General features: G+C 56.6%; 13 protein-coding genes across 13 annotated transcripts; 8 read left to right on the forward strand and 5 right to left on the reverse strand.

Moving 5' to 3' along the window:
• Positions 1-802: 802 nt before the first annotated feature.
• PHSY_005763 (hypothetical protein) lies at positions 803-2,707 on the forward strand (the record flags this gene model as incomplete). The annotated part of the gene is made up of 1 exon (XM_012336371.1): positions 803-2,707. The coding sequence occupies one exon, from the start codon at positions 803-805 to the stop codon at positions 2,705-2,707; it is 1,905 nt and encodes a 634-aa protein (XP_012191761.1).
• A 258-nt stretch (positions 2,708-2,965) lies between these two features.
• PHSY_005764 (hypothetical protein) lies at positions 2,966-4,495 on the forward strand (the record flags this gene model as incomplete). The annotated part of the gene is made up of 3 exons (XM_012336372.1): positions 2,966-3,010; positions 3,681-3,858; positions 3,933-4,495. The coding sequence occupies 3 exons, from the start codon at positions 2,966-2,968 to the stop codon at positions 4,493-4,495; spliced, it is 786 nt and encodes a 261-aa protein (XP_012191762.1).
• Positions 4,496-4,681: 186 nt separating this feature from the next.
• PHSY_005765 (hypothetical protein) lies at positions 4,682-5,689 on the reverse strand (the record flags this gene model as incomplete). Its single annotated transcript, XM_012336373.1, has 1 exon — positions 4,682-5,689. The coding sequence occupies one exon, from the start codon at positions 5,687-5,689 to the stop codon at positions 4,682-4,684; it is 1,008 nt and encodes a 335-aa protein (XP_012191763.1).
• A 90-nt stretch (positions 5,690-5,779) lies between these two features.
• Positions 5,780-6,169, forward strand: PHSY_005766 (guanine nucleotide exchange factor; the record flags this gene model as incomplete). The annotated part of the gene is made up of 1 exon (XM_012336374.1): positions 5,780-6,169. One exon carries the CDS (start codon positions 5,780-5,782, stop codon positions 6,167-6,169), a length of 390 nt encoding a protein of 129 aa, XP_012191764.1.
• Positions 6,170-6,282: 113 nt separating this feature from the next.
• PHSY_005767 (hypothetical protein) lies at positions 6,283-9,280 on the forward strand (the record flags this gene model as incomplete). The annotated part of the gene is made up of 2 exons (XM_012336375.1): positions 6,283-6,418; positions 6,792-9,280. 2 exons carry the CDS (start codon positions 6,283-6,285, stop codon positions 9,278-9,280), a joined length of 2,625 nt encoding a protein of 874 aa, XP_012191765.1.
• Positions 9,281-9,705: 425 nt separating this feature from the next.
• Positions 9,706-10,470, forward strand: PHSY_005768 (transcription factor; the record flags this gene model as incomplete). The annotated part of the gene is made up of 2 exons (XM_012336376.1): positions 9,706-10,180; positions 10,274-10,470. 2 exons carry the CDS (start codon positions 9,706-9,708, stop codon positions 10,468-10,470), a joined length of 672 nt encoding a protein of 223 aa, XP_012191766.1.
• A 248-nt stretch (positions 10,471-10,718) lies between these two features.
• PHSY_005769 (hypothetical protein) lies at positions 10,719-13,481 on the reverse strand (the record flags this gene model as incomplete). Its single annotated transcript, XM_012336377.1, has 1 exon — positions 10,719-13,481. The coding sequence occupies one exon, from the start codon at positions 13,479-13,481 to the stop codon at positions 10,719-10,721; it is 2,763 nt and encodes a 920-aa protein (XP_012191767.1).
• A 599-nt stretch (positions 13,482-14,080) lies between these two features.
• Positions 14,081-15,028, forward strand: PHSY_005770 (V-type proton ATPase subunit D; the record flags this gene model as incomplete). The annotated part of the gene is made up of 1 exon (XM_012336378.1): positions 14,081-15,028. One exon carries the CDS (start codon positions 14,081-14,083, stop codon positions 15,026-15,028), a length of 948 nt encoding a protein of 315 aa, XP_012191768.1.
• Positions 15,029-15,198: 170 nt separating this feature from the next.
• PHSY_005771 (hypothetical protein) lies at positions 15,199-16,644 on the reverse strand (the record flags this gene model as incomplete). Its single annotated transcript, XM_012336379.1, has 1 exon — positions 15,199-16,644. The coding sequence occupies one exon, from the start codon at positions 16,642-16,644 to the stop codon at positions 15,199-15,201; it is 1,446 nt and encodes a 481-aa protein (XP_012191769.1).
• Positions 16,645-16,943: 299 nt separating this feature from the next.
• Positions 16,944-17,372, forward strand: PHSY_005772 (single-stranded DNA binding protein 12k chain; the record flags this gene model as incomplete). The annotated part of the gene is made up of 1 exon (XM_012336380.1): positions 16,944-17,372. One exon carries the CDS (start codon positions 16,944-16,946, stop codon positions 17,370-17,372), a length of 429 nt encoding a protein of 142 aa, XP_012191770.1.
• A 240-nt stretch (positions 17,373-17,612) lies between these two features.
• On the reverse strand, positions 17,613-19,865 carry PHSY_005773 (hypothetical protein; the record flags this gene model as incomplete). Its single annotated transcript, XM_012336381.1, has 1 exon — positions 17,613-19,865. One exon carries the CDS (start codon positions 19,863-19,865, stop codon positions 17,613-17,615), a length of 2,253 nt encoding a protein of 750 aa, XP_012191771.1.
• Positions 19,866-20,144: 279 nt separating this feature from the next.
• PHSY_005774 (indoleamine 2,3-dioxygenase) lies at positions 20,145-20,798 on the forward strand (the record flags this gene model as incomplete). Its single annotated transcript, XM_012336382.1, has 1 exon — positions 20,145-20,798. One exon carries the CDS (start codon positions 20,145-20,147, stop codon positions 20,796-20,798), a length of 654 nt encoding a protein of 217 aa, XP_012191772.1.
• A 95-nt stretch (positions 20,799-20,893) lies between these two features.
• On the reverse strand, positions 20,894-25,969 carry PHSY_005775 (hypothetical protein; the record flags this gene model as incomplete). Its single annotated transcript, XM_012336383.1, has 1 exon — positions 20,894-25,969. The coding sequence occupies one exon, from the start codon at positions 25,967-25,969 to the stop codon at positions 20,894-20,896; it is 5,076 nt and encodes a 1,691-aa protein (XP_012191773.1).
• Positions 25,970-26,546: the final 577 nt, after the last annotated feature.

The following is a 26,546-nucleotide window of genomic DNA, read 5'->3' on the forward strand; positions in this document are numbered from 1 at the left end:
GGCGTGTCTCGAAGGTCGCGCTGAGGCGGTGTGTGAGTGCTGCAGCAGCCGTCAGCGATCACCGAGCGAATAACAATTCTGGCGCTCGCAGACTAACCAAGTAGATGGTGGCGATGAAGAGGAGGTGACAGAGAGTGCTGTAGGTTGTGGTGCGAATGATCATCTTTCTCAGACAGACTTGCTCCTTGCTCCTGGCTCCTGTCGGCACTCTGCTGTCTTCTGGGCTGCCACGTCCCGATGCACTGCAGACGTGGCTCCAAGCCGCCTCGAGAATGGCCTGTGCTTGGCGTCCTGAGAGAGCGGCTCGCGCTGTCTCTCTTCTGTGTTCTTCTTACCGTCCGATTCTGAATTCGCGTCGAGTCCGAAGCCTTCAAACAATTTTAAGTGGGACCTGAAATCTGTATTCGCCAATTTCAAGCTTTGAGTCCGAAAGTGTTACTTTTGCGCGACTCTTTCATCGATGTGAGATCTTTGCAACTGTTGACTCGAATGTTTTTGGTCGCGCTTCACGTGATGGCTTCACTTCGCGCACAGAGTGTATCTTTTGTGTTGCTTTCTGACCTGGCTCTTGGCATGCTTCGGTGCCTGCCAACTCCACATGCATCTTCATACTCACGACTGTCTCTCAGAGACAGTCACTATTGTATACCCAAACGGCTTCGACGGTCAACGACGTTTGAGGATCCTCCGCCCAGTCATACGGCGCCAGTCCCGATACGCCCCCTCCTGGCCTTCTTCCTGTCCGCCATGAACTGTTCATAGCATTTGTCCGGACTACGCAAGCGGCATCTACCGACAACAGATGGACGAGGCGATGGCGTCGCATCCTTCACAGCCAGAGGCCGCTCGCGCTCGACACCGAGGGTCACGGCGTGGAGGAACACGATGCAGCCACTCGATCCCTATCAATGTGCCTTCGTTGGACTTGGGCTCCAACATGACCTTGCAGCTCGCCCACGAACACAATGGATCCATGCTTGCGCAAGCCAACGACGGCAGCCAGAATCATCGCAGACGCATATTGCGTGCGCTGCACGACCGCGACGTCGACCTCGCCAAGGCCCAGATGTGTGGACATTGCCACCAACTCACAGCAGGCCTTGCCGAGTCGCTCCTACACTACCTGCTCTTTGTCAAAGGTCAGCTTCCCGATCCTGTCAACGTTTTGCGCAAGAAGAAAAGTACGGCTTCGTCTGATGGCTCCAACGTTAAGCGTAGGCGCTCTTCCAGCAGCTCCAATCGCTCCAGGAAAGAAGACAAACTGCTACGCAAGCTGCAACAGCTTCGACAGTCGCTACAAGACGCTGTCAGCCATCTCGATTCACTATCCGACAATCACGGAGAGGGGCCATCCAGTCGTCCGCATGAACAATTGCCAAGCACAATCTCTCCGAAAGATGTGAGGCTGATCATAGTCATGGGTGCCAGCGCAACCATGCCCCGCGAGGTGTTCGTTTTGGATATGGTACAGTCCGTTGGCAGATGTCGCACCGCCGCAAGTGTTGTTCATGACACGGCTGGTCCTGACTCGTTGGGGGACGTCATGGTGGAAGACACAGATACAGATGTGGCAAGCCTTTTGTCGGAAGCTTCGAATCGACAGCGCGACGCGGCCAGAGCCAAGACAGGCAGCAATTGGGAGCGCAAGCTTGTACGGTTGCTCGTCAGCGACGAACGGCTCGAGGGGTTCATGGGTGCTCCACTCGCGCCCACCAAGACTCATGTTCTGCTCAGCGCGCCGTCGACTTTTCGCTGCCCGGGATGGTCGATACGCCACCACGTTGACTTTGATCTAGATCACCTCAACGGGCCCGACCCGACCGCGACGGACGAGGTCGATGCCGTGACTCCTTCCATGGACACCAGCATATCGCCATCCGCGCAAGAGAGTGGTACTTGCGATCGCAAGAGAGCACCTCCGAGCCCATCACAGCCTCAAGACGGAAGATGGCTCAAGAACAAGTTGGCACGCGATTCGTCCTCGTCCGTGGCAGAATCTTGGGTCGAAGACAGTGCGTCGGACCTTCTCGTCGAGTCGAGCATCAGCTCCGTCTCTGATGATAGTCGACCTCCATCGGCGGCGGATAAGCCATGGCCTGTGGGAAGCAGTCAAGCGGCCGCTGTCGCGCAAAGCTGGCTGGCAACTTGCGACAGCCCGCGATTCACTACGACGCATTCGCCGGATTGTGGTCCAAGTAGCTTAAGATCGAGTCGCACCGGATCGTCGCTTGGATCCTCGACCATTCACGCTCACGACTCGAACGATTCAGGGACAAATTTTTCAGATCGACACGTTTCCAGCTGCGAAGATCTGTCGATGGTGGCAGGACAGGCCGAGGCTCCAATGGACGACAAGGTCTGCAAGCTCCCAAATCCAGCTGTGACAACTCATGACTCCGCCCTGGAACCGCGACGCCGTTCGCGCGAGCCGAAAGAAGGAGGGCTGTTGAGCCGCAATCTGCTGCGAGCCAAGCAAAGCCGACAGAGCTCGTGTACAGCATCCGACTCGAGTTCGGTACGATCTGTCGGCTCGTCCATGAAGCGAGCACCTCGCTGTGCTGGTCTACGCATTGACTTTACTGATCCGGAGCAAACAGCGTCAATTGCCTCAACACCGCCATCAAGCTCCATTGGCACGGCCTTCAAACAGCCAAAGATCGACCGCTGCTGGTTCCAGTGCGAAGCAGTGCTCGAAGGTTTTCGTTGAGAGAGTCTAGGACGACATCCGCACCAGCCATAACCTACTTTCTTTTGTACTTCAGTATCTCGAGATCTCTGTATACCTGCTAAACGAGGGTCTCTGTGTACTTGCTCTTGGTCGCTTGGCCGGTATCTGATGTTCCCATAGTTGTGAGCCGAATCGTAAGATCGAGATCAGGATTTAACTGATGTGGACTCATTATCGTGACCTAACAACGTTTGCCATTTTTATCGCACCTTGACATGAGGCTCGCTGCCACTGATGATGCCGGCCAACGGCAAAGTGCGAATCGACGGCATCCTGCGGTCTGTCAGTCCTACGAGGCTAGAGCGTGTCGATGTTAGACAAGAAATCACCTGAAATTCGCGTTGCTTTTTATGTTTTGATGCGAATCGTAGGCGCGGGTTCAAAATTGACAAATGAAACCAATACGAATTTCTTCGCTGCTGTGCACTCCAAAATCAAACCCTGCAGCACCACACCGCGGCTCGATTCGCATCCTCGCCGCCGGGCTGGTGGGCTGCTAAAAAATCAAAACGGCGGTTTGCCCCTCTCGGCATGCGGTTTGCAAATCATCGCTAATGTGTGCAATACAAAATTGGACCTGTTTCGCTGTGTTGAATTCAACCACAACAATATAGACACTGGGATTTCGCTCCGGGTCGTCAGCAGCAGCAGGCAGTGCAACAAAGTCGTGAATTGTGCATAATGAACTGCTTGTATTCCTCTGTCCATCCTGCCAAACATACGACAGCGCGTGTTCGTTGTGTGCGGCGACGTCGGTTTGAGGGGCTGTATTGGCGGCACAAATTGTCGTTCCACCTTGCTCGTTACCTCCATCATCATCATCATCATCGAGCTTCAAATCGCGACCACCCAAGCACGAGCACACACAGATACCCCCTCTCTACTTTCGGCACCACCCACGCTTCTTTGTTTCCATCATTTGCGCCCCCTCTTCTATCCTATTCTGCCCTAGCCCACCCGGACTCGACAGCGTCACACACACGGCTTCGTCTTGGCTGATACGCACCTGCGATCCTCCAGACGACCAGATATCAGCATTCGTTTGCTGAACAAGGCACAACCTCCAATCTCGATTGCGACCCTGCAGCACATCAGCAAAGCACTGTTTGGCGCCTATCTGCAACGATTCGGTTCTCCTCCTTTCACCACATAATAATGTTGAGATTGCTGTCATCAATACTCGTCGCTACGGGCTTGCTCGCAGGCGTTTCTGCACAGACCTACGGTATCGGCGACCCCAACAATGTGACGTCGTTGCAAGGCACGTGGACCACAGGTGCAGGTCACGTCCTCACCGGTCTCAACTTTTACGATCCAGTCAACAACTCGTTCATTTACCCTGCCACCGCAGGTCAGTCGTATAGCTTTACCAATGATGGCTACTGGGAGCAGGCGCTCTACCTCTACAACACCAACCCTGCCAAGCCAAACTGCGTTTCGGCACAACTTATCTGGCAGCACGGCACGTACACGCTTAACAACAACAACACGCTCACGCTCAACCCTTTCAAGGGAGACGGTCGTCAGCAGGTGTCGGACCGCTGCGCGGAAAATTCCAACTACATCCAGTCGTACAATCAAAAGGAGAACATGATGGGATTCGAGATCCACCTCGATACGCACTACAACACTCCGACGTACATGCTCAAAATGTATCAGTTCGATGGATCTCCAAAGCCACTGTTCTACCAGGCTTTCAACCCTCCTCAGATGCTGCCGACGCAACCGTTGCACGAGGAGGTCATCGGAGAGCTCAACGGGTCATAGAGACGTACGTCGCGAACCGCCGGGCCGCGTTGACGCTACCAGCCCAAACACGCTCCTTTTTACCACCCTCTTGCAATTCCTGGACAATACCTAGCTTTCTCTTCTCGCAATTCATCGCATCTCCACCGTTCATTGTGCAGCGAACATGTGCAGCGAACATGGACATTGGGTCAGACGTTCGCACGGTTATTTGAGATGAAAGAGCCAACGCGTGTTGTACATGGCTGCTTGTGCAACTTGTTCAATCGGAACCCCTTTGACACTGGCGACGGTGGCGGCTACGAGGCCGATGACGCACGGCTCGTTGCGACCTTTGACCATGGCGTCGGGCTTCCATTTTTCCTTCTTCACCGAAGCAGGTTGATAGAGAGAATGCAGATCGGGATTGGTCTGTTTGAAGGACTGGGTGTGAGAATGTGAGGCGTGCGTCGAGCGAGGATCGCACCAGGGTGCGTCGGTTTCGAGCATAAGCCGTGACAGCGGGATGTGTTGCAGCACATTCAGATTGTCCTGCGTCTTGAGAGAGCACCCGTTGATGCCGATAAAGAGTCCGAGATCGAGCAATTCCTTGACCTCGTCGATGGTGCCTGTGAAGCTGTGGACTACGCCGACTCGCTTTGCTTCTGGATCGTCCTGGTGCAGTTCTGCGCTTTGTGATAACGCTGTATGGATCTCGTCGATGCGTGGTTTGAGTAGGTTGACAAAGTCACGATGGGCTGCTCTGGAATGCAGGAACAGCGGCAATTGAACGTCTATCGCCAACGATAACTGCGCAGCAAAGTGCTTCTTCTGCACATCGGCGGGCGAGAAATGCAGTCGATCATAGTCTAGCCCGCACTCTCCTACCGCTACCACCTTCTGTATGCTGTCGCTGCGAGAAGATAGGATCAATTCTTTGACTTTTCCTAGATACGCATCTGCTCCTTCGACGTACGACTCCATCTCTGACGTCCGGGTAGGATGACAGCCGGCAGTCGAGTAGAAGCCATCGTACGACCGAGCAAGTGACAAGGCTTCGTGTGACTCGGCGAGATTTCCGCCCGTGAGGATTTGGGAGACGACGCCAGCATTGAGGGATCGAGTCCGGACGGTGTCAAAGTCATCCTCGTGTGCTTGCTTGCCGTGGTAGTTGCCTCTGAACACGGGGTCGGTCAGGTTGACGCCGATGTCTATGAACTGCGGCTTCGTTGTCATTGTGCGAGCCACAAAGAAGGGTCTGGCGCTCAGTTTGAATGAGTGTGCGGCCCGTTGGAGGAGCATATACCTGCCTGAGCTGTTCTAGCGATGCTGCGGAGGAGTCGGATGGTGTCGAGGCTGCAAAGGAAGCATCTTCTTCTCGAGCTGCAGAACGCCTCCACACCAACACTCGCGAAATCATTTCCAATTGTTGTTTTAACACAGTCTCACACTCATCTTTCAAAATTTTCTTTCGTCCGAAATACCGTCGGAGCACGTTCCGATTCGGTGTCGCCGTGGAGCACCGCAGATCACCAAAAAGATTCGGACACCTGCCGCATCCGATCAACAACGCTCCCGCCCATTCGCCAAGCTCGTTCTGCTTCCATCGCGCTTATTGTGCAACATGAATCACAACACAACGCAGGATACTCAGACGCTTCCGCTCGATGCCCTTTCTGTGCACCTGCTGCAGTCTCGGAAGGATACAAAAGTTGAAGCGGCAGCGGCCACCGGCAAGTTCCTTCTGGAATGATCAGTCCCTTCCGATTATTTTTTAATTTGAGAAATATTTTCTTCGCAAAGTCCGACGCCGTGATGGAAGCGAAGAAATGAATTGGGGCGCTTTGTCTTTTCCTCTAAGGTCCCTTTCGGATGTGCTCCGCCGCTCTTGCTGTCGTTCTCAAGAGCTGCGCTGCATTCGGCTGCTGTGTACCGATGCCAGCCGAGCAAGACATGCGGAGTACGGTGGGCTAAGACCGAAAGACGAGAGGACCGAGCTCTGTTCGAGGCGGTGCTGCCCAGCATGCGCTTCGTGCAGGCGTGTTCTTTTGTGTTGATGTGTTGGCTTTCGAGGCTGCCCAAAAAAATCTCCACCTGTCTGCCCTTGCGCCCTTGCGCCTGTCCGACTGCGCTTTGTTGCTTGCTCGGCTTTGAAAGCTTTCCTCATTCTTCCGGCTGCGCACACTCATTCCGGCAGCGTTCCCCTGAACCCTTTGGTCACCCACCTTCCGAACACCTTCTTCTTCCACTCCTCCACTTCTACCCGTCCTTCCCGCTGTCATCCCTCTGTTTTCCTTCAACTTCCCACCACAATTTCTTCTGTTGGTATCTGCTGAAGGCATCCGCCACACCAGCGCGCTCGCACGTCAAGCTCAAGGACGCATCCTCTTGACGAGCCTTGCGAATTCGCGCGCACCCAGCTTCACAAGGCCTTCGACCTTCGCCTCCCGACTCCGATACACAAGGCCCTGCAGGCAGCGCAAATACCTCGACATGGCTTCCGCAAGCTCCTCGTATCTCGCTGCAAAGAGCCTGGCCTGGGCCAGCGGCTCTCTGGCTGCCGCCGGCCGAGCCAGACCCTCGTTGCGTCCTGGCAGCCAAGTCGATGTTCTACAGATCTTTGTGCCCGGTCTCAGACCTCCCGCCTCAAGCTTCTCGACCGCTGTCACGAAGCACTACCACCAGAGACGCAAGGTTGAAGAGACGCAGGCCCTCCTCCACCGCAGATTCGTCCGCCATCAGTCGACGGAAACGCAGCAGCGCTCTTCCACCTCGTCGCAATCCGGCAATCACAACTATCCTCCTCCAGGTACATTGTCCAAAGATGCCAAAGCTGCACCTTCTACAAGCTACGAGGGTCAGTCCGCCGGCGCTCCTCCCAAGGCACCCCAGACCATCAGCCCGCTCCCTGCCTCAACAAACACGGCAGCCGAACTCGGCTCTGCTGCCAATCAGACCGCCGCATCACAGACCATGCTTGCAGAGCAAAAAGAAAAGGAAAAGGAACTCGAGGCACAAAAGCCCAAGGGTCCTCTGGGCGCACGCATCTGGGCCAAGGTCAAGGAGGAGGCGATTCACTACTGGCACGGCTCCAAATTGCTCGCCAAGGAAGTCAGGATCTCCTGGCGTCTCCTTCGTAGACTCATGCTAGGCTACAGCTTGACGCGCAGAGAAAGGCGTCAGCTCAAGCGTACCTTTGCCGATCTGCTGCGTCTCATCCCCTTTGTGCCCTTCATCATCATCCCTGCCGGTGAGCTCTTGCTGCCCGTAGCCATCAAGATCTTCCCCAACATGCTTCCCAGCACCTTTGAGAGCAAGTTCTCGGTCGAAGAGAAGCGCAGAGGTCTCATCAAGGTTCGTCTCGAGATGGCCAAGTTCCTCCAAGAGACCATCAAGGAAGGCGGTCTGCAGGCTACCGACAAGGTAAAGACATCCGAAGAGTTCAAGGAGTTCTTCCGCAAAGTGCGCTCGACCGGCGAGTCGCCCAGTAACGACGACATCATCAAGGTGGCACAGCTCTTTGAAGACGACCTCACGCTCGACAACCTCACACGTCCACAGCTCGTCAGCGTGTGCAGATACATGCAGATCAACGCCTTCGGCACCGACAACTACCTCCGCTACCAGATCCGACACAAGCTCAACCGTATCCGTCAAGACGACATCGTCATTGGCCACGAGGGGGTCGATAACCTTTCGCAGCCCGAGCTTGTCAGTGCTTGCCAGAACCGAGGTATCCAGACAATCAACCTCTCCGAGGACCGTCTGCGTCAGGAACTGCAGCAGTGGATCGATCTGCACGTCCGAAACAAGATCAGCGGTACCTTGCTAGTGCTCAGCAAGGCCTTCAACTATGTTGCCGCCGGCAACAACGACAGCAACGCCCAGTCGCATCTCCGCAGTCTTGAGCTGACCCTCAGCAGCTTGCCTGACAACCTCGTCAACGAAGCCGAGCTCAGCGTCAACAGCGAAGGCGCCACCAACAAGCAGCGTCTCGAGGTGCTCCAGCAGCAAGAGGAGCTCATCGAAGACGAAGCCGAGCAGGAGCAAGAGGAAGCTGCTGCACGTGAGGCCGACAAGGAGCGCCGCAACGCCGAAAAGGCCCGACTCGCTCGCGAGGAGGAAGAGGCTCGATCCTTGCTGCCCAAGAAAGAGACCGACCCTGCTACGGAGGATGCCCGCATGACCAACGAGCAGCTCACCGAGCTTGGCGAGGCGCTCAGCATCCTCAGCGCCAAATCGTCCGTGCTCAAAGAGCGAGAGGAGCTTCGACAGCTCATCCAGGAGGTCAGCGGCTCCGAGGCGTCAGCGACCGCTTCCGCAGAGGAGAAAGCCGCCACCACCACAGCAGCCTCTTCGGGTTCCAGCGCAGAGGCTTCCTCTTCGTCTACCACCGACGCTGAGAAGTCCGAGTCCGCTCCATCGTCGGCCAGCAGCTCTTCTTCGACCCGCAGCATGACCAAGCGAATCAAGTCGATGCTCGAAAAGATCGACAGCCAGCTCGAAGAGTACGATCGGGACGTCGGCTCGCGCATGAACCTCATCGAAGCCTCGCACACGGGCAAGATCTCCGTCGACGATCTCGAGCAGGCGCTGCGACTCATCAAGCACAAACCTGAGGACGAGGTCATCGAAAAGATCGTCGACAAGCTCGATGTCGATCACGATGGTCTGGTGCCGCTCGACGATGTCCTTGAGTTGGCCAGGGCAGAGACGGGGTTGGGGATCTTGAGAGATGAAGGTGTCAAGGAGATTCAGGCGCAGGGCAAGGAGATCCGAAAAGGTGACGGACGAAAGCCCAAGAAGAGCGACATTGTCGAGGAGTGAAGGGCGTCCCCGCACTGTCAACACAAACTGCATCCACCACTTATTTGATTTGTCGACTATCACACGCACACTTGTAATCACCTCATTGCATTCTTCTTGTTCAAGCTCAAACACTAACTCTAAATGTGTTTGCCTACATTGTGACATTCAAAGCTATTCGTGACGACGTAGCGCTCCGCTTAGCCACGCGTCACAAGCTGCTGCGCAGTGCGGAGGCAGGTGCGGATCTGAACGCTGACCACAAGCATATCAACAGCTCGAGATTCGCGGAACCCGCTTGCCCTTCCTCCTCCATCACCACCACCACATCTCCGTCACTTATCTGCCGCCGCTATAGCCAGCATCATCGAAATCGTTTCTTCATCGCATAGCCTCCTCTACTACAGACAAATTTCCTGATCCGCAACTCGAGTCGACCTACAAGAATGAGTGACGATTGCGTCTGGATAGCAGCAAACTTCCTGGTCCCGCGCACCAAGGAAGACCTGGCAATGACGACTACGATGCTCCGGCGCATGCCGTGCTTCAGCCGCCTGAATCGATTCAGCGACTTGGACGAATGCAAGCATACTATCGAAGATGAAGACCAGGTCTGGGTCCAAGCGGTCTTCGAGGTGCCCGTACACCGTGCTGGAAGGATGCTCCAGATGCTCGGAGGATTGCCGCACTTCGGGACGATCTCTCTGCCGGAAGAATGGGAGGTGTTGGACGAGAAGCTGTCCCTGAAGTTCCACCCCAAGCTTAACGGAACGAGCAAGGGTAAAGAGCGAGAGATGGATACTGAAGGCGAGTGTACAATCAAGACTTCTCAGAGCGACACTACTGCGGTCAGCGCGCCTAGTGGAACCGGAGAAGCGAGCATGAGCAGCACCAGCAACGATCGCGGCAATCGAAACAAAGGTGGGTCCATAGACGTCATCGTGATCGATGCACAGATGGGGCAGCGTAAAGCTGAGATGATCATCCGCTGACATTAATCCTCCCTCTGAACAGGCATCGCAGACGAGACCATGGCCATTCGAACCGAGTCCGAGCAGTCCGATCAAATCAAAGCAGACATTTCCATCGAGAATGACTTTTGGGGGGTTCGGCAGTGTGTACTGCAGCCTCAAGCAAAAGCTGCCCGAGACGAGCTTGTTGTTCGGATGCGTGCTGCTAATCGGCAGCTTTACAACCGCATCCTCCGCTAGCCCGGCACCCTTCCTACTCAGTCCAGGATTGCCTGGTACAACCGAAGGGTGATCAAGCGCAATATCGAAATTGCTCTGTGTATGATGGCTCAGCTGCGTCGAACTAGGACGAAGATGGAAAGGGCTCCAGGCCTAACGAAACCACGCTCAGGACTCTTTCAGCTGTTATAAGCGTGTAGTAAACGTCCGCAAGCGATCTAACTGTGCTTTTGCTCACAAAAATCAATTGCATCGCCATGCTCTCGTCGCTACGTGATGGCCTTGATATCATGAATGATCACCGCCTCGGTGCTCGACCCCATCCAACCTCTATCGCCGCTCGCCGAGATCAAGAACTTGCAACTAGCGTCCACCACCACATGCGACAGACTGGCACCATGATGTCCCGCAACGATCTTGAACGGCACCCTCAGATCTCCTGCCTCTCCCGAGCCGGGCACGAACTCGGTATCCCAGAGTCGCAGATTGTCGTAGCTCCCGCAGATGATATGACGACGATTCGGCATGGCAGCCAGCGAGTAGACTGGACCAGAACCAGTCGGCAGCCGTAGCGCTCGGGTGAACTTTGCGCTAGGCATGCGAAGATCCCACTCGTCGACGGATTCGTTTCTTCGACCGACAAAGACTTTATCGCCAGTCGAGTTGAAGATGGCCGACTGACACCATGGCGGAACCTTGTTTGGTAATGCTAGAGAGTGGACACCGCGGGCGGGTCCATCCGAAGGTGTGTAGTTGGGACAGCGCAGGTCCCAGAGGATCACTTGACCGGATAGCGAGGTGGAGAGCATCACGTCTGGGCTGAAAGTCGAGAGGGGCGCGTCGAAGGACGAGGCGATACTGAACCCGCCAAACGCTGGTTTGGGAAGGGCTTTCTTGGGTGGGCTGCCGGCCTTGGTCGGAGAAGATTTGTGGTCGGACGCGTCGGGCTTGGAAACAGTCGTCGTCGAGCCAGTCGCGGTCGCTCCTGAAGACGAGGGCAACATTGGGACGGAAGAAAGCGCAGGCGACGCCGTTCCTGGCACAACAAGATTGCTCTGCGTGGAGGGATTCTTCATCATCGGTCGGCCTGCCAACGGCATATCCTCGTCCGACGATCCGTCATCTCCATCGTCATCCGCATCATCATCTGCATCTGCATCAGCGTCACCATCAGCATCCATTTCCGCATCACCATCCGCATCCGCATCGCCGTCGGCGTCTTCGTCTCCATCGCCGAACAACGAGTCGTCCCCATCACTGTCGTTGCCTGCAGCACCGTTGGGTTCGCTCTTGACCGTGACCGCAGCGTCCCGGTCCTTGGGTGCAGACGCAGGCGGCGTATCGCCACCGAACAGATCGTCATCACCACCGTCGTTGTCGAAATCCTGATCGGCACCCGCGACCATCAATCCTCCGGCGGTGGTGCCGCTGAGGCCTCCAGAGATGTTGTCCGGCCGGGTACCGTCGGCTTTGGTTGCTCCGCTACTGCCGTCGAGAGCCATACCGAGGCTGGCGTTGAGTTCGGCTTCGAAAGCCAGCTCTTCCTCTGTTGGGTCATCGCCAGCAACGGTGGATGGTTTGGCAGGATCGGATGTGCTTGCTGCTGGCTTGGTGTCGGAATTCTTGTCGTTCGATGATGAGGATGTTGCAGTGGCGTCACTGCTGTCTGGTAGCACGGCGTCCTGTTTTGGAGTGCCGTTGGTGTCCTTGGGAAGCGAGTTTGGTGTAGGATTCGCTGCGTCGTCCGAGGCCACTTTGTCTTGTAAAGATATCGACACCACTTCCGCTTGAGGCTTGTCATCTGGCTGATCTGCTTCTGCTGCTGCTGTTTGATCTTGCGGCGGGCCGGAATCGCCTTCTGCTGTAGATATTGCCGGTGGATCCGTCTCCTTCTGCTGTGTTGACTCCTCGTTCGACGCTGCACCGTCACCATTCGCCATAACTTTGTCGTCACTTCCCTCGTCTCCATTCTCTCCAGCAATCGACCCTTCATTCCTTACCTTGTCTTCCTCGTCCTCATCCACATGCTCAACACCATTCCCGATCGCCTCGGGATGTATGGCAACATTCACCGCACCGTTCTCCTGCCCTTGACCTCCCACGCCTCCACCTAGCGGCTTGAAACTCAAACTCGATATCTGTCCAGCATGACCATCCAACTCCCTCACCACTCGACCTGTGTTCAGATCCCACTGAACAACGCTTCTATCCCACCCGCCAGACAGCATACTCTTTTCGTCCCTCATGACTGCTAATGCCGAAACGGCACCCTTGTGCTTCCTGAAGACATGCCGTGTGACACCAGGTTCGTGCCTGACACCGAAGAGGTGAATGTTGCCGGATTCGGAGCCGCTGAGACCCCAGAGAGAATCTTGTTGTATGGCGAGGCTGTGGACTACACCTATCAAACGGTCCTTTTCGGATCCTGTAGGTGGGTTGAGTGAAGAAGAGGTGGAGCTGGTGGGGAGGTGTTCTTCGTGAGGCCAGAAGGCGGACAGAGTTCCGCCTCGAGTGATGCCTTCGACGAAGCCGTGGCGGACGTTTTGAGTGAGCATGGTGCGGCCGTTCATGGTAGCGTACAGGTCGTACTTGCGGACGTAGCCGTCGGAACCGCCTGTCAGCAGAGTCTGACCGTCGAGCGAAAGAGCGAGAGCGTGGATCTGGGAGGAGTGGGGAGCAGCGGCCATGGGCTCGATCTGATAGCCGAGAGTGGTGCTGATGCAGGATGGGGGTGGGTGGAATAAGGAACGACGAGACTGGACTTTGGAGAGGTAGGTGGTGGAGGAGAGGGATTCATCGACGGTGGAGAGGCGACGTTGAGCGGTGCGAGAGGAGGTGGATGCGTCGTCTCGATCGTCATCGTCGGCGTCCGAGTTATCGTCGTCGTCGTCGACATCGGCATCCGGGTCGGAGTTGTCCATGTCATCGTCAGCGTCGTCTTCCTGGTCGAGATCGTCGTCGTCGTAGTCGGGTTCGTCGATGGGCTCTTCAATCTGCTCCTGTTCATCGTCCAATTCCATATCGTCATCCATGATGGTGTCGTGATCAAGAGCCTGCTCTTACGGCGGCTGTGAATGGAAGGCTGAAAAGGCAGGGATTCTGCGGTAGTGTTACAATGGCTGCATTCGTGCTGAATTGAATGGGTATGTAGGGTGAACCTGTCGGTGGGTACCGAAACTTGAGTGAGCCAGTGTGATCGGATGTTCGGCCCTACCGCTGACAGTCGGAAGCGCCTCCGAGAGTGAAAGCGATATTTGGAAGGCGAGGGTGAGTTGTAGGATGATGGATTGTCAACCGGAAGAAACACAGTTTGTGGAGCCGAAGAAAGAGCAAAAGGCGGGCGCATTGGCAGTCTTTCTCGAGCCCCGTCAACGCGTCTCTGACCCGCGAATCACTTTATCGGGTGCCAATCTGCTATCGGGGCCCACCAAATACCAGATTGCGTGCATGGTCCAAGCTCGGCCAAAATCGCAGCTATCGTCACGCACACAACTCGCAACAAAAGGGGCGCTCTCTCACACTCGTCTGTCGACTGTATCTAATCGCCTCCACCCCTTCCCATCGTCCGTCGACTCACGCCTTCTTCTCGCACTTTGATCATCGCATCCCTGCGCAGGAGTCGCTTCCCACCATGTCGTCCGGCAAAGGTCAACGCGAGTCCGTCTTCCCCACACGTCAAGCCCTCGGTTCCGCCAAAACCCGTCTCAAGGGCGCACAAACCGGTCACTCTCTGCTCAAGAAGAAAGCAGATGCGCTCACCAAACGTTTCCGCACCATCACGCACAAGATCGACGAAGCTAAACGCAAGATGGGCAAAGTCATGCAGCAGGCCTCCTTCAGTCTCGCCGAGGTGCAGTATGCTACGGGTGACATCGGGTACATCGTGCAGGAGTCGGTCAAGTCGGCCAGCTTCAAAGTGAGGGCCAAGCAGGAGAACGTTTCTGGTGTCATCCTGCCCGCGTTTGAAGCCGATATCAAGGAAAAGTCGAACGGAGGGCAGGGAAGCGGTGGCGAGTTTGCGCTCACCGGTCTCAGTAGAGGTGGTCAGCAGGTCAACAAGGCCAGGGAGGTGTACACGCAGGCCTTGAAGGTGTTGGTCGAGTTGGCGAGTTTGCAGACCGCTTTCGTGATTTTGGATGAGGTGATCAGGATGACGAACAGGAGAGTCAACGCCATCGAACACGTCATCATCCCCAAGCTGGAGAACACCATCAGCTACATTGTCAGCGAGCTGGACGAGGCGGATAGGGAGGAGTTCTTCAGGTTGAAAAAGGTGCAGGCCAAGAAGAAGGAGAAAGCTGAAGCTGGAAACAAGCAGAGGAAGAAGATGGTGGATGAAGAGGACGACGACGAAGAGGAAGATCAAGAAGACGCCGAGGCTGGTGGCGATCAGGAGGAGGCGGACGCACCGTCCAACGAAAACAAGGATGCCGGAGCGCAAACGGCCAGCAAGAAGAAGAACAAGAAGAAGAAGAAAAAGTCCAGCAGCCCACCCGAAACACCCGCAGCGGAGCAGGAGCAGCAGCAACCCCACAAAGATATGCTCTCGGGTGGCAAGGACGAAGATGTCATCTTCTGAAAGCACAGCATTGCTCCTTCACTCTCTTGATCCAGTCATCATTCTTCGCTCTCCTACGTCTGCATATCTGTTCATCTTCTCTTTTCGTTCATGCACACTTTTGGTTCCGCATTTTCTGGGTTTTGTTGCATGATGGTTTGTGCGATGTATGCGTGTGGGTGCGAGGTGTTTCAAGACCAACACGCGCTGATGAGGAGGGACAGTGCGGCGCCCATCACGACGCCTACGGTGGAAGCAAACACCAGCCTTTCTTCCTGCTCGCGCGCGTATCGCTGCTTTGTAGGTGGTGTCGTTGCCTCGTCCTGCTCAACGGCGGGTACTGTTTCCATCTCGTCTGTTGGCGGTGGAAGCAACGGCGGAGAATCCATCTCCATATGCCCTGGATCTATCCCGCTCGTGAAACTCCTCAGCTCGCCCCTGAACCCCTCGACACTATCCAATATCAACCTCCTCGACTGCTCCTCCGCCGCAACCAACCTCTGCTCGAACGTCTCGGCCAACCTCCTCCTCTTATACGGTTCCACCAACAAAATCGCCAGAACGAACAGCACCGCATTCAACCCTGCCACGAGCAAACTCCCGTACGTGCTCATACCTCTCATCCTATCCGACCAGATCTGTTCCTCATGGTACCTCACCATGACGGCCTTCATCAGCTCGTCGAAACACGCCTGCACCTCGGCCTCGCTCCTCTCCAGCTCCTTTTCCGCTTCGGTCTCCTGACGACTCAGTGCGTGTTCTTTGCGGAGCAACTCGGTGTAGCGCGAGAGATCGGATTCCGTCCAGGAGTTTTTGCGAGAGAGGAGATCGTTGGTCTCGCGTTGGGAGGTGCTGCGAGACTGGACGGATTGGAGGTAGGCTTTTTTGGCGGCGGACGCGAGCGTGCGTGCGGACTCGAGAGAGGTCTCGAGGAGTGTGATGCGCGACTTGAGCGTTTCGATAGCCGTGTAGCCTGTGTGCGTGTTGTATTGGGTGGAGAGGTTGGAAATCTTGGAGCGGAGTCGGGAGATGAGGGTTCGAGTGTGATCGGTGAGGGTGGAGAGGGTGGTTGACAGCGAAGAGGAGGATGTGAGACCGTCGAACGAGGGGAGAGGGGTGTTGCGAAGGCGGTCAAACATGGCTGATGGGGTATTAGGAGTTGTGTCTGATGCCGCTGAAGAGGGTTTCGAGGAGGGGTTGGAGCTAGATGATGCTGATGGCTCTGGTGCTTTCGACTGCTCTATCGCTTGATCTCTTGTATCTGAGCTGACGTCCTGCTTGTCCGATGCTTCCACCTGCTTGTTGTGTTCATCGTGCTGGATTCGGGTGCTATCAGAAGCATTCTTGCCTTTGACGTCGTCCGCATATCGAGATATTGAATGGGCTGAAAAGGCACGATTGCCAAAAGCTATACATTGCACAGCCCTTCGTGGTCCTGATTGCTGTGCCGGAGCTCGTGCTTTTGAACCATATGATCTGCACGCCCATTCATCCTCTTTGCCAATGCGAGTGTGCCATCGAGATGCACTCGAGATGATCGGTACCGCGGTGGTGCTAGTGCTCGGGCCAGCTCGTGCCGCCAACGTCGGTGCTCTTGCTGCGATCCTCCACACGCTTGTTGCGAGGATCGGTCCCATGACGTGCTACGATGGTCGACGCTGGGAAGAGTGCGGGACAAGTGTTGGTTTGGTGTGTTGGACCAAACCTTGAAGCTTCGCAACCTCGCCCGATTTGGTGTCAATTAAATCGGGGCTCAGCTCAATTAACGCGTCCGACGCCTCAAAAATGACGCGCGCCGCTGCTTCTGAGCGCAAACCAACACTTTCCGCCCAACGAACTCAGCCATTCATCCTTCCCGCACATCCTACCTTCTTCCATCCCTGTTCCCACCAACCACATCACTCATCCTCAACCGCAATCAACCTCGTCATTCAAGATGGAGAAGCCAACGCCGCTCATCAACTCGTCCATGCTCTCCCAATACTCCGGTCAGACCGTCCGCATCGTAGGCAAAGTCCAGAAGATCACAGGCAACACCCTTCTCATCCAAACCTCCGACCAGGGCAACGTAGAGGTTGCGCTCAACCCGGATTCCGACATCACGGGCAGCACCTACGTCGAGATCACCGGGAAAGTCAGCGAAGGCGGAAGCGATATGGATGGCCACCTGATTCGAGAGTTTGCGATCGTCGATTGTGGAGATGGTGTCGGTAAGTTCAGTGCAGCGGTGAGACGGCGATGGCAAACAGGCAAAGAGTTCGCTGACACGATATCACACTTGCGGTATGTAACAGATATGACACTTGTGGAGAACGTCGTACAGATCTCGTCGTCTTTCCCAAATCTCTTCACTGATTCCACTTGAAGTGGATCCGACAGCCTAGTCTCCTTTGTTCTCTGCATTTTTGGCCCTTCGAATGAATCCTTGCATAGCTATCTCTACACGGCATGGCAGTCACGATCGTGCTATCGTCACAGGCTGAGCATCTCTATCGAAACCCCCCCGAGGCATTTCAGAAAGTCTCCGGCGAACATCACGAAGGATCACACTCTCGAACAGTCTCTACGGTCCGCGGCAAACATCATTTCGAAAGCCAACTCGATTCTATCCACTGTACACGCTCCCCAACTTCTCGTCCCAGCCTGCGTCGCCCTTCTTTGGCTTACTTTCTTCCCCTGTTGTCCGCTCGATGTACTCCAGCCCCCTATGCAACTCCAACCAAGGCTCCGTGCCCTTGACATATCTGGCACCCAACCATCCAAACACCTTCTTCTCCGCCACGGCAGCCACGTACCCCATCCACAAAGCCACGTTGACTTTCCATCCACCTTCCCCCTCCCCATCCTTCCCCCCATCCGAAGCCGAACCTGCACCCCAAGCTTCTAAAAGTCGCGCTGCCCGACCCCTATCCGCTTCCTCCGCAAGCAAAAATTCGAGATACCGCCTCCTCACCCCGCTCCTCGACAACCCGCGATCAGGTCCGGCGAAGAAGTCGTCAAACAGCTCGACAGAGTTGACCCCCCACCGTCTGGTTGCGATGCTTCCGAGAAGTAGGGCGAGTCGAGGCGGAGCGTACGTCATGAGATCCACGTAGATGCTGTGTGATCGAGTGAAGAGAATCAAGTGTTTCTCCTTCGAATCGGCTGCCGTGGAAGAGCTTGTGATAATCAACCCGGGATCAGCTGGATCCGTCGACCTCACCTCTACCGTCCATCTCTCGCCTCTTTCCGCTTGCAACTCTTGCACCCGCTTCTGCAGTACTTGAGCCACGAACTCCTTGGCCACGCCTTCGGCCCACCCGGCAGGTGGGTAGAGCAGTCCACCGGCGCTAGAATTTGCACCCGCAGCGGCAGATCGATGCGCCTGAATCCGGTTGACAGCAGGTGGAAGTCCCACGCCATCGTACCCTGCCACCTCCTGCGCCAGAACCTCTTCGGTGACTTGAACCATGTCCGGTCTGCCGAAAGCGTCCAGTCTCTTGGCAAAGTGCAGTTTGGCAGCTTGGTACAGGATACGTGCAAATGTGAGGAAGAGGTCGAAGGGTTGTCGGAGGATCGCTGCGTAGAGTGTTGCTGGGGAGAGGGGACGTGTGTGTCTGCCTGTCGAGCGATGTGGTTTGCTGGAAGCTGGTGGTGTGGAGACCGAGTCGAGCGTGGCCATGAGCTTCTTGACCAGCTTTGTGGGTGAGGATGGGTCGTCCGATTCGACGAGAAGCAACAGTCGGATGCCGAGGTTGAACGTGAATCCGTCGGCGAAAGGCTGTTTGAGGAAGAGGCGGTAGTATCCGCCACGGTCGTTGAAGGGGGATACGTGGAACGAGCGTGGGAACGTCCATTGGTGGTCGTAGCCGCTCCTTTTGCGCTTGCTTTCGGTGCGTAGAGTGTCTGGGTCAAGCTGCTGCGTGACTTCGTCGGCATCTTCATCCTTCCCTGCTTCCAGAACGTAAACATGTCGTTCTCCGAACGTGTTGTGCACCTCCAACACAACCAGCCAAAAGTCGCCTCTCGTCTCCTCGTTCTTTCGCATCGCCTTGCCTTCGCTCTCACCGTACCCCGCGGGACGAAAACAGTAATGCACGGTCAACGGGTTGATCCCCGTCAGCCCTACAACCGATGGCATCGTGACCGTCCACACCTGTCCCAACTCACTCCTCCAATCCTTGTCCCCCACCACATCCTCATCCTGAGGACCTACAGTCAGAAACCCTCTTTCTCTCAACTCGTACGCCAGCTTCAGCAGTATCGATCCGCGAATCCATTCTCCCCTCCCCTCATCCCCCACCGGAATGTGGTTCCTCAAATATCCGTCAGGATGAATCCCCGTCCAGCTCCACGTGTACCGATCATTCCTTGCCCTCTTCTCCTCGAGCTTCTTCCTCTCGATCCTCTCCGCCGCCCGCATCTTCCTCTTCCAGTCATCCCCATCCTCACTACTCGCGACGGTTCGGCCAGCGGGTGTGACGTTCTTCCTCCCGGCTAGTGCGGATTCGTCGACGAACTCGGGTTGAAGCACGCCACCTTTCCAGGCGAAGGCGTGACCCGTATCGAGGAGGCGGGTTTCGAGCTTGTCGAGGCGGAGGGCGAGGTAGAGCGTGTTGTAGCGAAAGGCGTGGCGCGAAGGGGTGGGTAGGAAGCGCGCGTGGCGGGTGATGGCGGGTACGACGAATGCGTTGGTGGTGGCGGAGGAAGGGGAGGGGGGAGCGAAGAGGAGTTCGAGGAGGAAGGGGAGCTGTTGAAGGGAGAAGAGGAGGAGCAGGAGGTAGAGGGGGATAAGGTAGGGGCTGCGGAATGAGATCGAATCGATGTTGGGTGGGAGCGACCAGCTCGTTGTCGCAGAGGAGGACGCGTTGGACGACATGGTTGTCGGTCTGGGCGAGGCGACGGGGATGCGGGTCGTCTGCGAATGGATTCTATGGTGGGGTTGCGTTCATTGTGCGAATGATGTGGATGAAGGCGAGGAAGAAGGTCCAAGTGGGATGGTTTTGGCTGAGCACAGACGTTGCAGAAACACCGAAAGCCTCCACACTGCCAATCACCACGTTCTTCTCAGGGTCCATCTTTGTTCGTCCCAACACAACCACCATCCATCTGTCACCCTCTGCACGCTACCGCTTTCACTCCGCCCCATCGCTCGACCATGTCACGCAAAGGAAATCTCTCCTCCCGCTCCCTGCAGTACACCGCGCCCTCCACCCCCAACTTTCTCAAAGCGCTCAAAGCCCAAGTCGCCACCAGCGAACGCTACAACACCACCACTGACCGTCCCCGCGATGAACTCGACAGCCTTGTCACCTCCACTTCCTCATCATCTTCAAGCGGAAAGAGGCGGAAGCGCGACGACAATCAAGAAGACGAAGGACTCGATAGCGAGGACGAGATGAACGGTGCGCAGGTCGTCGTCCTCAAAGAAGGCAAGCATCTATCCCACGACGAAGCGTTGATGCTCAAACAATCAGCCACCGCCACAACACGGTCGAGTCAAGAGGAGGCAAAGAGGCCAACGCAGAACATCGCATCCTCAAACAGTGCTGATGCGAAGGCGAAACGGCGCAAGCCCATCGGTGTCCAAGATGAAGCGCAAACCGATGCTTCTCTGATCCCCATCCTCGACGAAACCGCTTCAAAGAAACGCACCGCCGATCCACTAGCCGACGTCAAACAGCTCATCCGTCAGTCTCGTCCCCACCCAAAGCACAAGCAACAAGACAAACCCCGCGCCAAACAAGCACAGACCAAGAAACTCAAAGCTCAATCTGGCAAAGGTCTCAGCTTCAACTTCGACGACGACTAAATCCCTCCCTCGAATCACACTCCATCCTCCACTACGAGGTATCATTGTTGCATTGAATCAAAATCCTCTAATCTATGCTATGCACCGGGTGTAGTCTATAGTCCATACTCGTCGCTCAATCTCTCCAACTTGTTATACATCAAAAAGATAATCGCACTCGACGGCGCACTCCTCAAACAGGTCACGCCGCAACCGGCGTACAACCCCCTGACGCCCCTGGTCCTGTAGATGTTCTTGAACGTCTCGAAGAATCCTGTTCCCTTCCACTTCTCGCCATGAACGCGGTTGACTGCGCGCATCTCCTGTTCCGTCTGCATGGTCGACTTGACCGAATCGGCGGGGAAGAGCACCACGTTGTAGCTGATCCCGGCCAGCGCACCTGCTCCGACGAGCTCGAGCGACGAGAGGTCCTTCTTGGTGATGTCGTCTCGCTTCTGCAGGAGCTTCTTGCGCGAGATGAGGTAGCGAGAGCACGATTCGAATGCGAGGAACCAGGCTACTCCACCACCTGTTTCGCGAAGCAGCGTTCCCGTCTGTCCGAGCCACAGTCCGCGGATTCCGTCGGTGGCGACGGTTCGACGCAGCAGCGCGAGCGGTCCATCGAGCGTCTTGATTGCTTGGGATCGCGAGCTTGTCGAAGCAGCAGCATTTCGCAACGCGCTCGTGTGGATCGATCGTGACTGTTGCAGCGCTGCCTGAACAGGACCACCCCTCTCCGCCGCCGCGGCCACCGACGGCGCCTGCTGTTCCCTCGTAATCATCTGCACCTGCATCTTGCACTTGATCAGCTCGATCGGCGTCAACACCACACTCGTCACCATCCCAGCCCCCGCCGCCGCGATCGCCAGCTGCGGAATCGACAACGGCTTCTCCGCATCCTCCTTGGCTGCCGACCTGCCGCTCCTCTCCTCCCCATTCACCCATCGGATCGCCGACTGGATCTGGTTGTACGTGAAGAACAGACACGCGTTCTCCATCGTCGCTCCAATCACGGGCATGCTCAGACCCCGGTACAACCCACGAACCCCTTCCTGCAGATACGTCTGCTTGAAGCAATCGAACGCACCCGCGTAGCGTCTAGGTCGATCGGCGGATTGCGTCTGCAATCGAACCTTGACGAGGTCGAAGGGGTGCTCGAACACCTTGCTCACCATCCCTGCGATCGAGCCAAAGGCGATGTCTTTGGATGCTTGGCTGAGACGACCCGAGGACGAGATGGGGGAAGCGTTGGCGAGTGCGGGTCCTTCCTCTTCATTGGGAGAGTGGATCATGTATCGTCGCGATGTGTCCTCCAATATGTCTGCAGGCCGTTCACCGTACATCGGTTCAGAGCCCTCGGTGACGCGACTCCAGCTTTCCTCCAAATGCTGTCGTGGAGAATCGCCTTCGTCCATGGGCACCGACACCTCATGGCGGTGATTCGAGGCGGGGTCCCTGAAAGAAACAGCGGCCATGGCGTCTTGCAGCGCTGGTACCGACGCCGAAAGCGGATCCGTCACGCTATAGCGCTGCTTGTTCGAACTGCCTTCCAAGAGCGTCTCGATCTCCACGCCGTTCTCGTGGTCAAAGTGATGGCTCGATGAGAGCGTAGCTGCAGAAACGCGGGCCGAGTCGGGCGGACTAGTACCTGACGAGCTGCCGGAAGGCGTGGTTCGAGCAGCTGATGCCGAGGAGGAAGAGAAGGGTCGTGGATGAGATACACCTTCTGGAAGCGCCGACGAGACGCGATGAGTGCGAAGCATCGGGCTCGGGATGCTGTCGAAGGCCGAGTGGGCGGCGGGTTCGATGGCAAGACCGAAGGAAGGACGCTTGCGTCGCGAAACCGAAGAGCCCGAGACAGTGAGCCGATGACCTGCACCCGACGGACGGGAAGCAGTTGCAAAGCCAAGAGCCGTTGCTGAGGAATGCGGCTGCGCGGCAGTGAAACGCCCTTCTTGGAGGTTCTCGAGTGATGACGACTGGATCAGCGGCGAAGAGATGGAAGGTGCACTGAGCCCAATCGACTGGAAACTGCCGCTGCTGGCGAGGTGAGGCGATGTGGAGCCGTCACCGGTTGCAGGGCGTCGAAGGGAGCGCGAGCTGTTCTGGCGAGCGGCAGATTTTGGCGGACGATGTGGACCCGAAAGGACGGGAGGTGCAGGGCCCGAGACGAGGTGGTTGTCGGAGACCGATGCAGACGGAGGCGCGGTGGTGGTGGACGCGCCGGAATTGGTGAAGGAATGGTACGACTGATGCGAGTGTTGCGAGTGTGACTTAGGCTGCGAATGCGGATTGGACTGGTGAGAGTGGTGTGACGAGCCAGACGACGTCGAGACGACTGGTGGTGGAGAAAGGGCAAGGTGATGTGCAAGTGGGCCCGAGGGTGGACGTGGAAAGTGCCACGAAGAGCGCCCGTGCGTGGAATTTTCGATAAAATTTGTCGCTCCGACTGCCGCCGCATGAGGTGCCGGTTCCGAAGAATCGGAGTCGAGCCGAAGACGCGATGCGCCCTGATGGCGATCCAGATGGTCAGCTCGTGCTCGTGCTGCTGCTGCCATGCGATGCAAATCCGAAGCACGCAACGTAACATCGGCAGCATCGGCTTGCTCGTTGTCGTTGAATACACCGTCCTGAAAGTGACCCGAAAACGTGGAGGATGTGACCGACAAGGGCCGCGAGATGACCGCGCCCGATACTCGCTTGCCGGAATGCGACTGTGAGCTGTTGCTGCCGCTGAGCACGGGCGAGCCCAAAAAGCTCGACCAGGGCCTGTTACCCACCAGGCTGTTGAGCGATCGACGGCTCGCATGACCGCGCCTGCTGCTCGCTCCTCCCGCGGGTGGAGGCATGTGGATCGAAAGGCCACTGGAAGACGCGTCGGACGTCTGACCGTCGTGGATGCTGCCGAGCGTTGTTTGCGAGCCCAAAGACAGAGCGGGACGATGCGATTTCGGAAACGACACAGCACCATCGCCCGTAGCTGAACGTTCAAACGAAGCTGAGCTGGAGTGAGGTGTTGACCGATGCGATTCGCGCGAGTAAGGCCTATACGTCTGCGACTGGAACCCGAACGGCGCTCTCGATGTCGCAGCGGCGTCGTTCGCTGCGAACTCGCCAGAAGCCACGCCTGCGACACTGCTGCTGTTGCTCAGAGTGGCGAGCATCTCGACGCCCTCTACATCATCAGCCTGGTCGTGTTCAACGCGACGCAAATGCGGATGGACCGGGATCGAGTGTGCTGCCTTGTCCGAAGACGAAGCATCGTCGAACATGTCAAACTCGGAGCGGTTCGGGAGCCCGACCGGAGCAGGTGCATTGGCATACAGCGCGCGGTGCTCTTTGATGGCTTGCTCGGTGGACAGAAACAGGGGACCTGCGTTGCCAGTGAGCCTGCGAGCTTGCTCGTGGGAAATGTGCTCGATCACGCTGTTGCGATTGCGCTGGTTGGAGGCAGAGCGCAAAGTCAGCACATCGCGCAGTGGCCGCCTGCCACCATCAATGCTCTTGGCTCGCGAGCGCGGCGAGGGAGGCGCGATGGGCGCGATAGGACGCGCTCGATCCGAGGCGGAGGCCACGATCCTTGAATTCCGATTGGGAGAGGCAAAGCCTCGCAAGAGGTCAAGAGACGGGGATTTGCGTGCCATCCTGGGCGACGCGTCCAAAGGCGCTTCTGGAGCAATATGCGAGCTTTCGGCAATGTTGTCCGACTCGACCGCGCCAGCAGCCAGGCCTGGAAGGTGTGACTCGATATTCGCGGACGGGAACGGCAAAAGTGGAGGTAGTGAGGCATCATTGGCACCAACATATATCTTGGAATCCCTTTCGCGCTTGTTCATGAGCTTGCGCAGACCCGAGACCAGACTGCTCCTGTTCTTGGCGTGTTTGCGAGGGACCGAGCCGGACGCGATCGATGAGACATTAGTGTCGGTGACAGGCGATGCAGCTGTGCCTGCGGCGCTTTGAACGCCTTGGCGATGAGGTTGCTGTGCAGAGCTGGTTGTAGACTGCGCGGCATGAGCGGTAGAAGAAGCGATCATCGGCGAGTCGAGCACACGGGCGATTGAGTGTCGATTCCGATCGCTTGTTGCAACGCCATTCTCAGCTGTCATCTGTGCCAGGATGGGAGATGCGGTTCCAAATTGGTTTTCTCCGAACAACTCTGGGCTGGAAATGCGCGAAGAAGGGGACGAGATTGCAGGAGCGAGCGGGCTGCCAGCCTGTGCGCGGCTGGTGCGACGATCGAATGTCGACAAGGAGGGAGTCCAAGCTGAGCCGGTGGCAGCATTGAAGCCGGCGGTAGAGTTGGAAGAGCTGGTTCGTTGACGAGCACGGGGGCTCGTAGTACGATCGTCGAACGAGCGAAAGACAAAGCCAGAAGCTGGAAAGGAAGAAGAGCTGTGAAGCGAGGGCGAGCGTGGGTATTGGTCCTGGATTCCAGCTGATCGAGGCGAGTCGCTTCCAGCGTGGAAATTGGGAGTGAGCATGGGACTTGAGCCGACGCTCGAGTGCGCACTGTAGCTACCGCCAGTAGATTGGCGCACGTGTGCATTGCCGAATCCATGTGCGCCAACTAAGGACGTCGAAGATGCCCTGGACGAGACAAGATGAGTCGCCGTGGAAGCGAGCGTAGAGGAGGAGGTGGAGGGGCGCGGATAGACGAGGGCATCGTCGATGCGTCTCTGCTCGGGAAGGTCTGGGAGCACGGTGGTCGAGGGCGTTTTGCGCATAGAGCGCGTCCATGGTCGATTAGAGGTGGAGGAGAAAGCCGACTGAGGTGGCAGCGGTTCGTACGAGGCGAGCGGTGTGGCAAAGGCAGACGCAGCATCGATCGTGTGCATGAAGCTGCCGGGACGCGACGAGGAGAGCGAGGTGCGAGATGCTGAGCCGTCGATGTTGGAGATGACGGGTGACTCGAGAAGAAGGGGCGAATCGCGAGCGACGTCTTGGAGGAAGGCGGCATCGTTCTTATCCCACATGCCATCGTCGATGCTGTCCTCGGGATGAGAGGCGCTGTCGCGCGATTGGATGCTGCTGAAACGTTGACGTATGGTACCCCATCGTGGCGCCTTTGTGGTGCCGATGGACGGCGAAGCCAAGCTTGACGTCGAAGCGCCAAAGTCGAAATTAAGGCCAGCGACACCAAGGCCTGCCGCAGCGACTGGCGAAGGATCGAGCTCGGACGACTTGATCATGGCTCGAATGCGCGATGGCTTGGCTGAGGCTGAATCATGTGTGCATGCTCGGGACGTGGTGTCGACATACGATGACCGGAGGGGATGCGGTAGTGAAAGTGATCGAGAGGGAGAGAGTTGCCACTGGTTGGAGGAGCAGCAGTGGTATATACGTTGGAGACTGTCTCAAAGTGTGGATCGAAAAGTGCACAATTGCGGATGCGTGTGCGTGTGCGGGTCGGATTCCGAGCGATCTAGACTCGAAGGAGCTTGAATTGGGCGCGATGAGACCTAGATGCGATGCGGAGTTGTGAGAGATGGCTATCGCGACACGAGATGGTGTCGTAGTCGGAGGATTGCTTGGTGAGAACAGAGTGAGCTACGCAAGCGGATCATGCTCCGATGTGTATTTTGCTGTCGGCCGTTCAGGATTGAGTGTGGATAAAAAAAGACCAACACTTTCAGTTGTGCAGTTGTACAGCTGTCTTTTTTGGTGGAAGCGCAGTTTCGCGAGACGGGGCTGAATCAGGGCAGCGGCAGCTAAGGAAGCAACGCAGCAGCAAGCAGCCAACCCGCATCTCGCCATTTTTAATTTCCA

The sequence above is a fragment of the Pseudozyma hubeiensis genome, assembly GCF_000403515.1.
Source record: "Pseudozyma hubeiensis SY62 DNA, scaffold: PHS53, whole genome shotgun sequence".
Classification (NCBI taxonomy): domain Eukaryota; kingdom Fungi; phylum Basidiomycota; class Ustilaginomycetes; order Ustilaginales; family Ustilaginaceae; genus Pseudozyma; species Pseudozyma hubeiensis.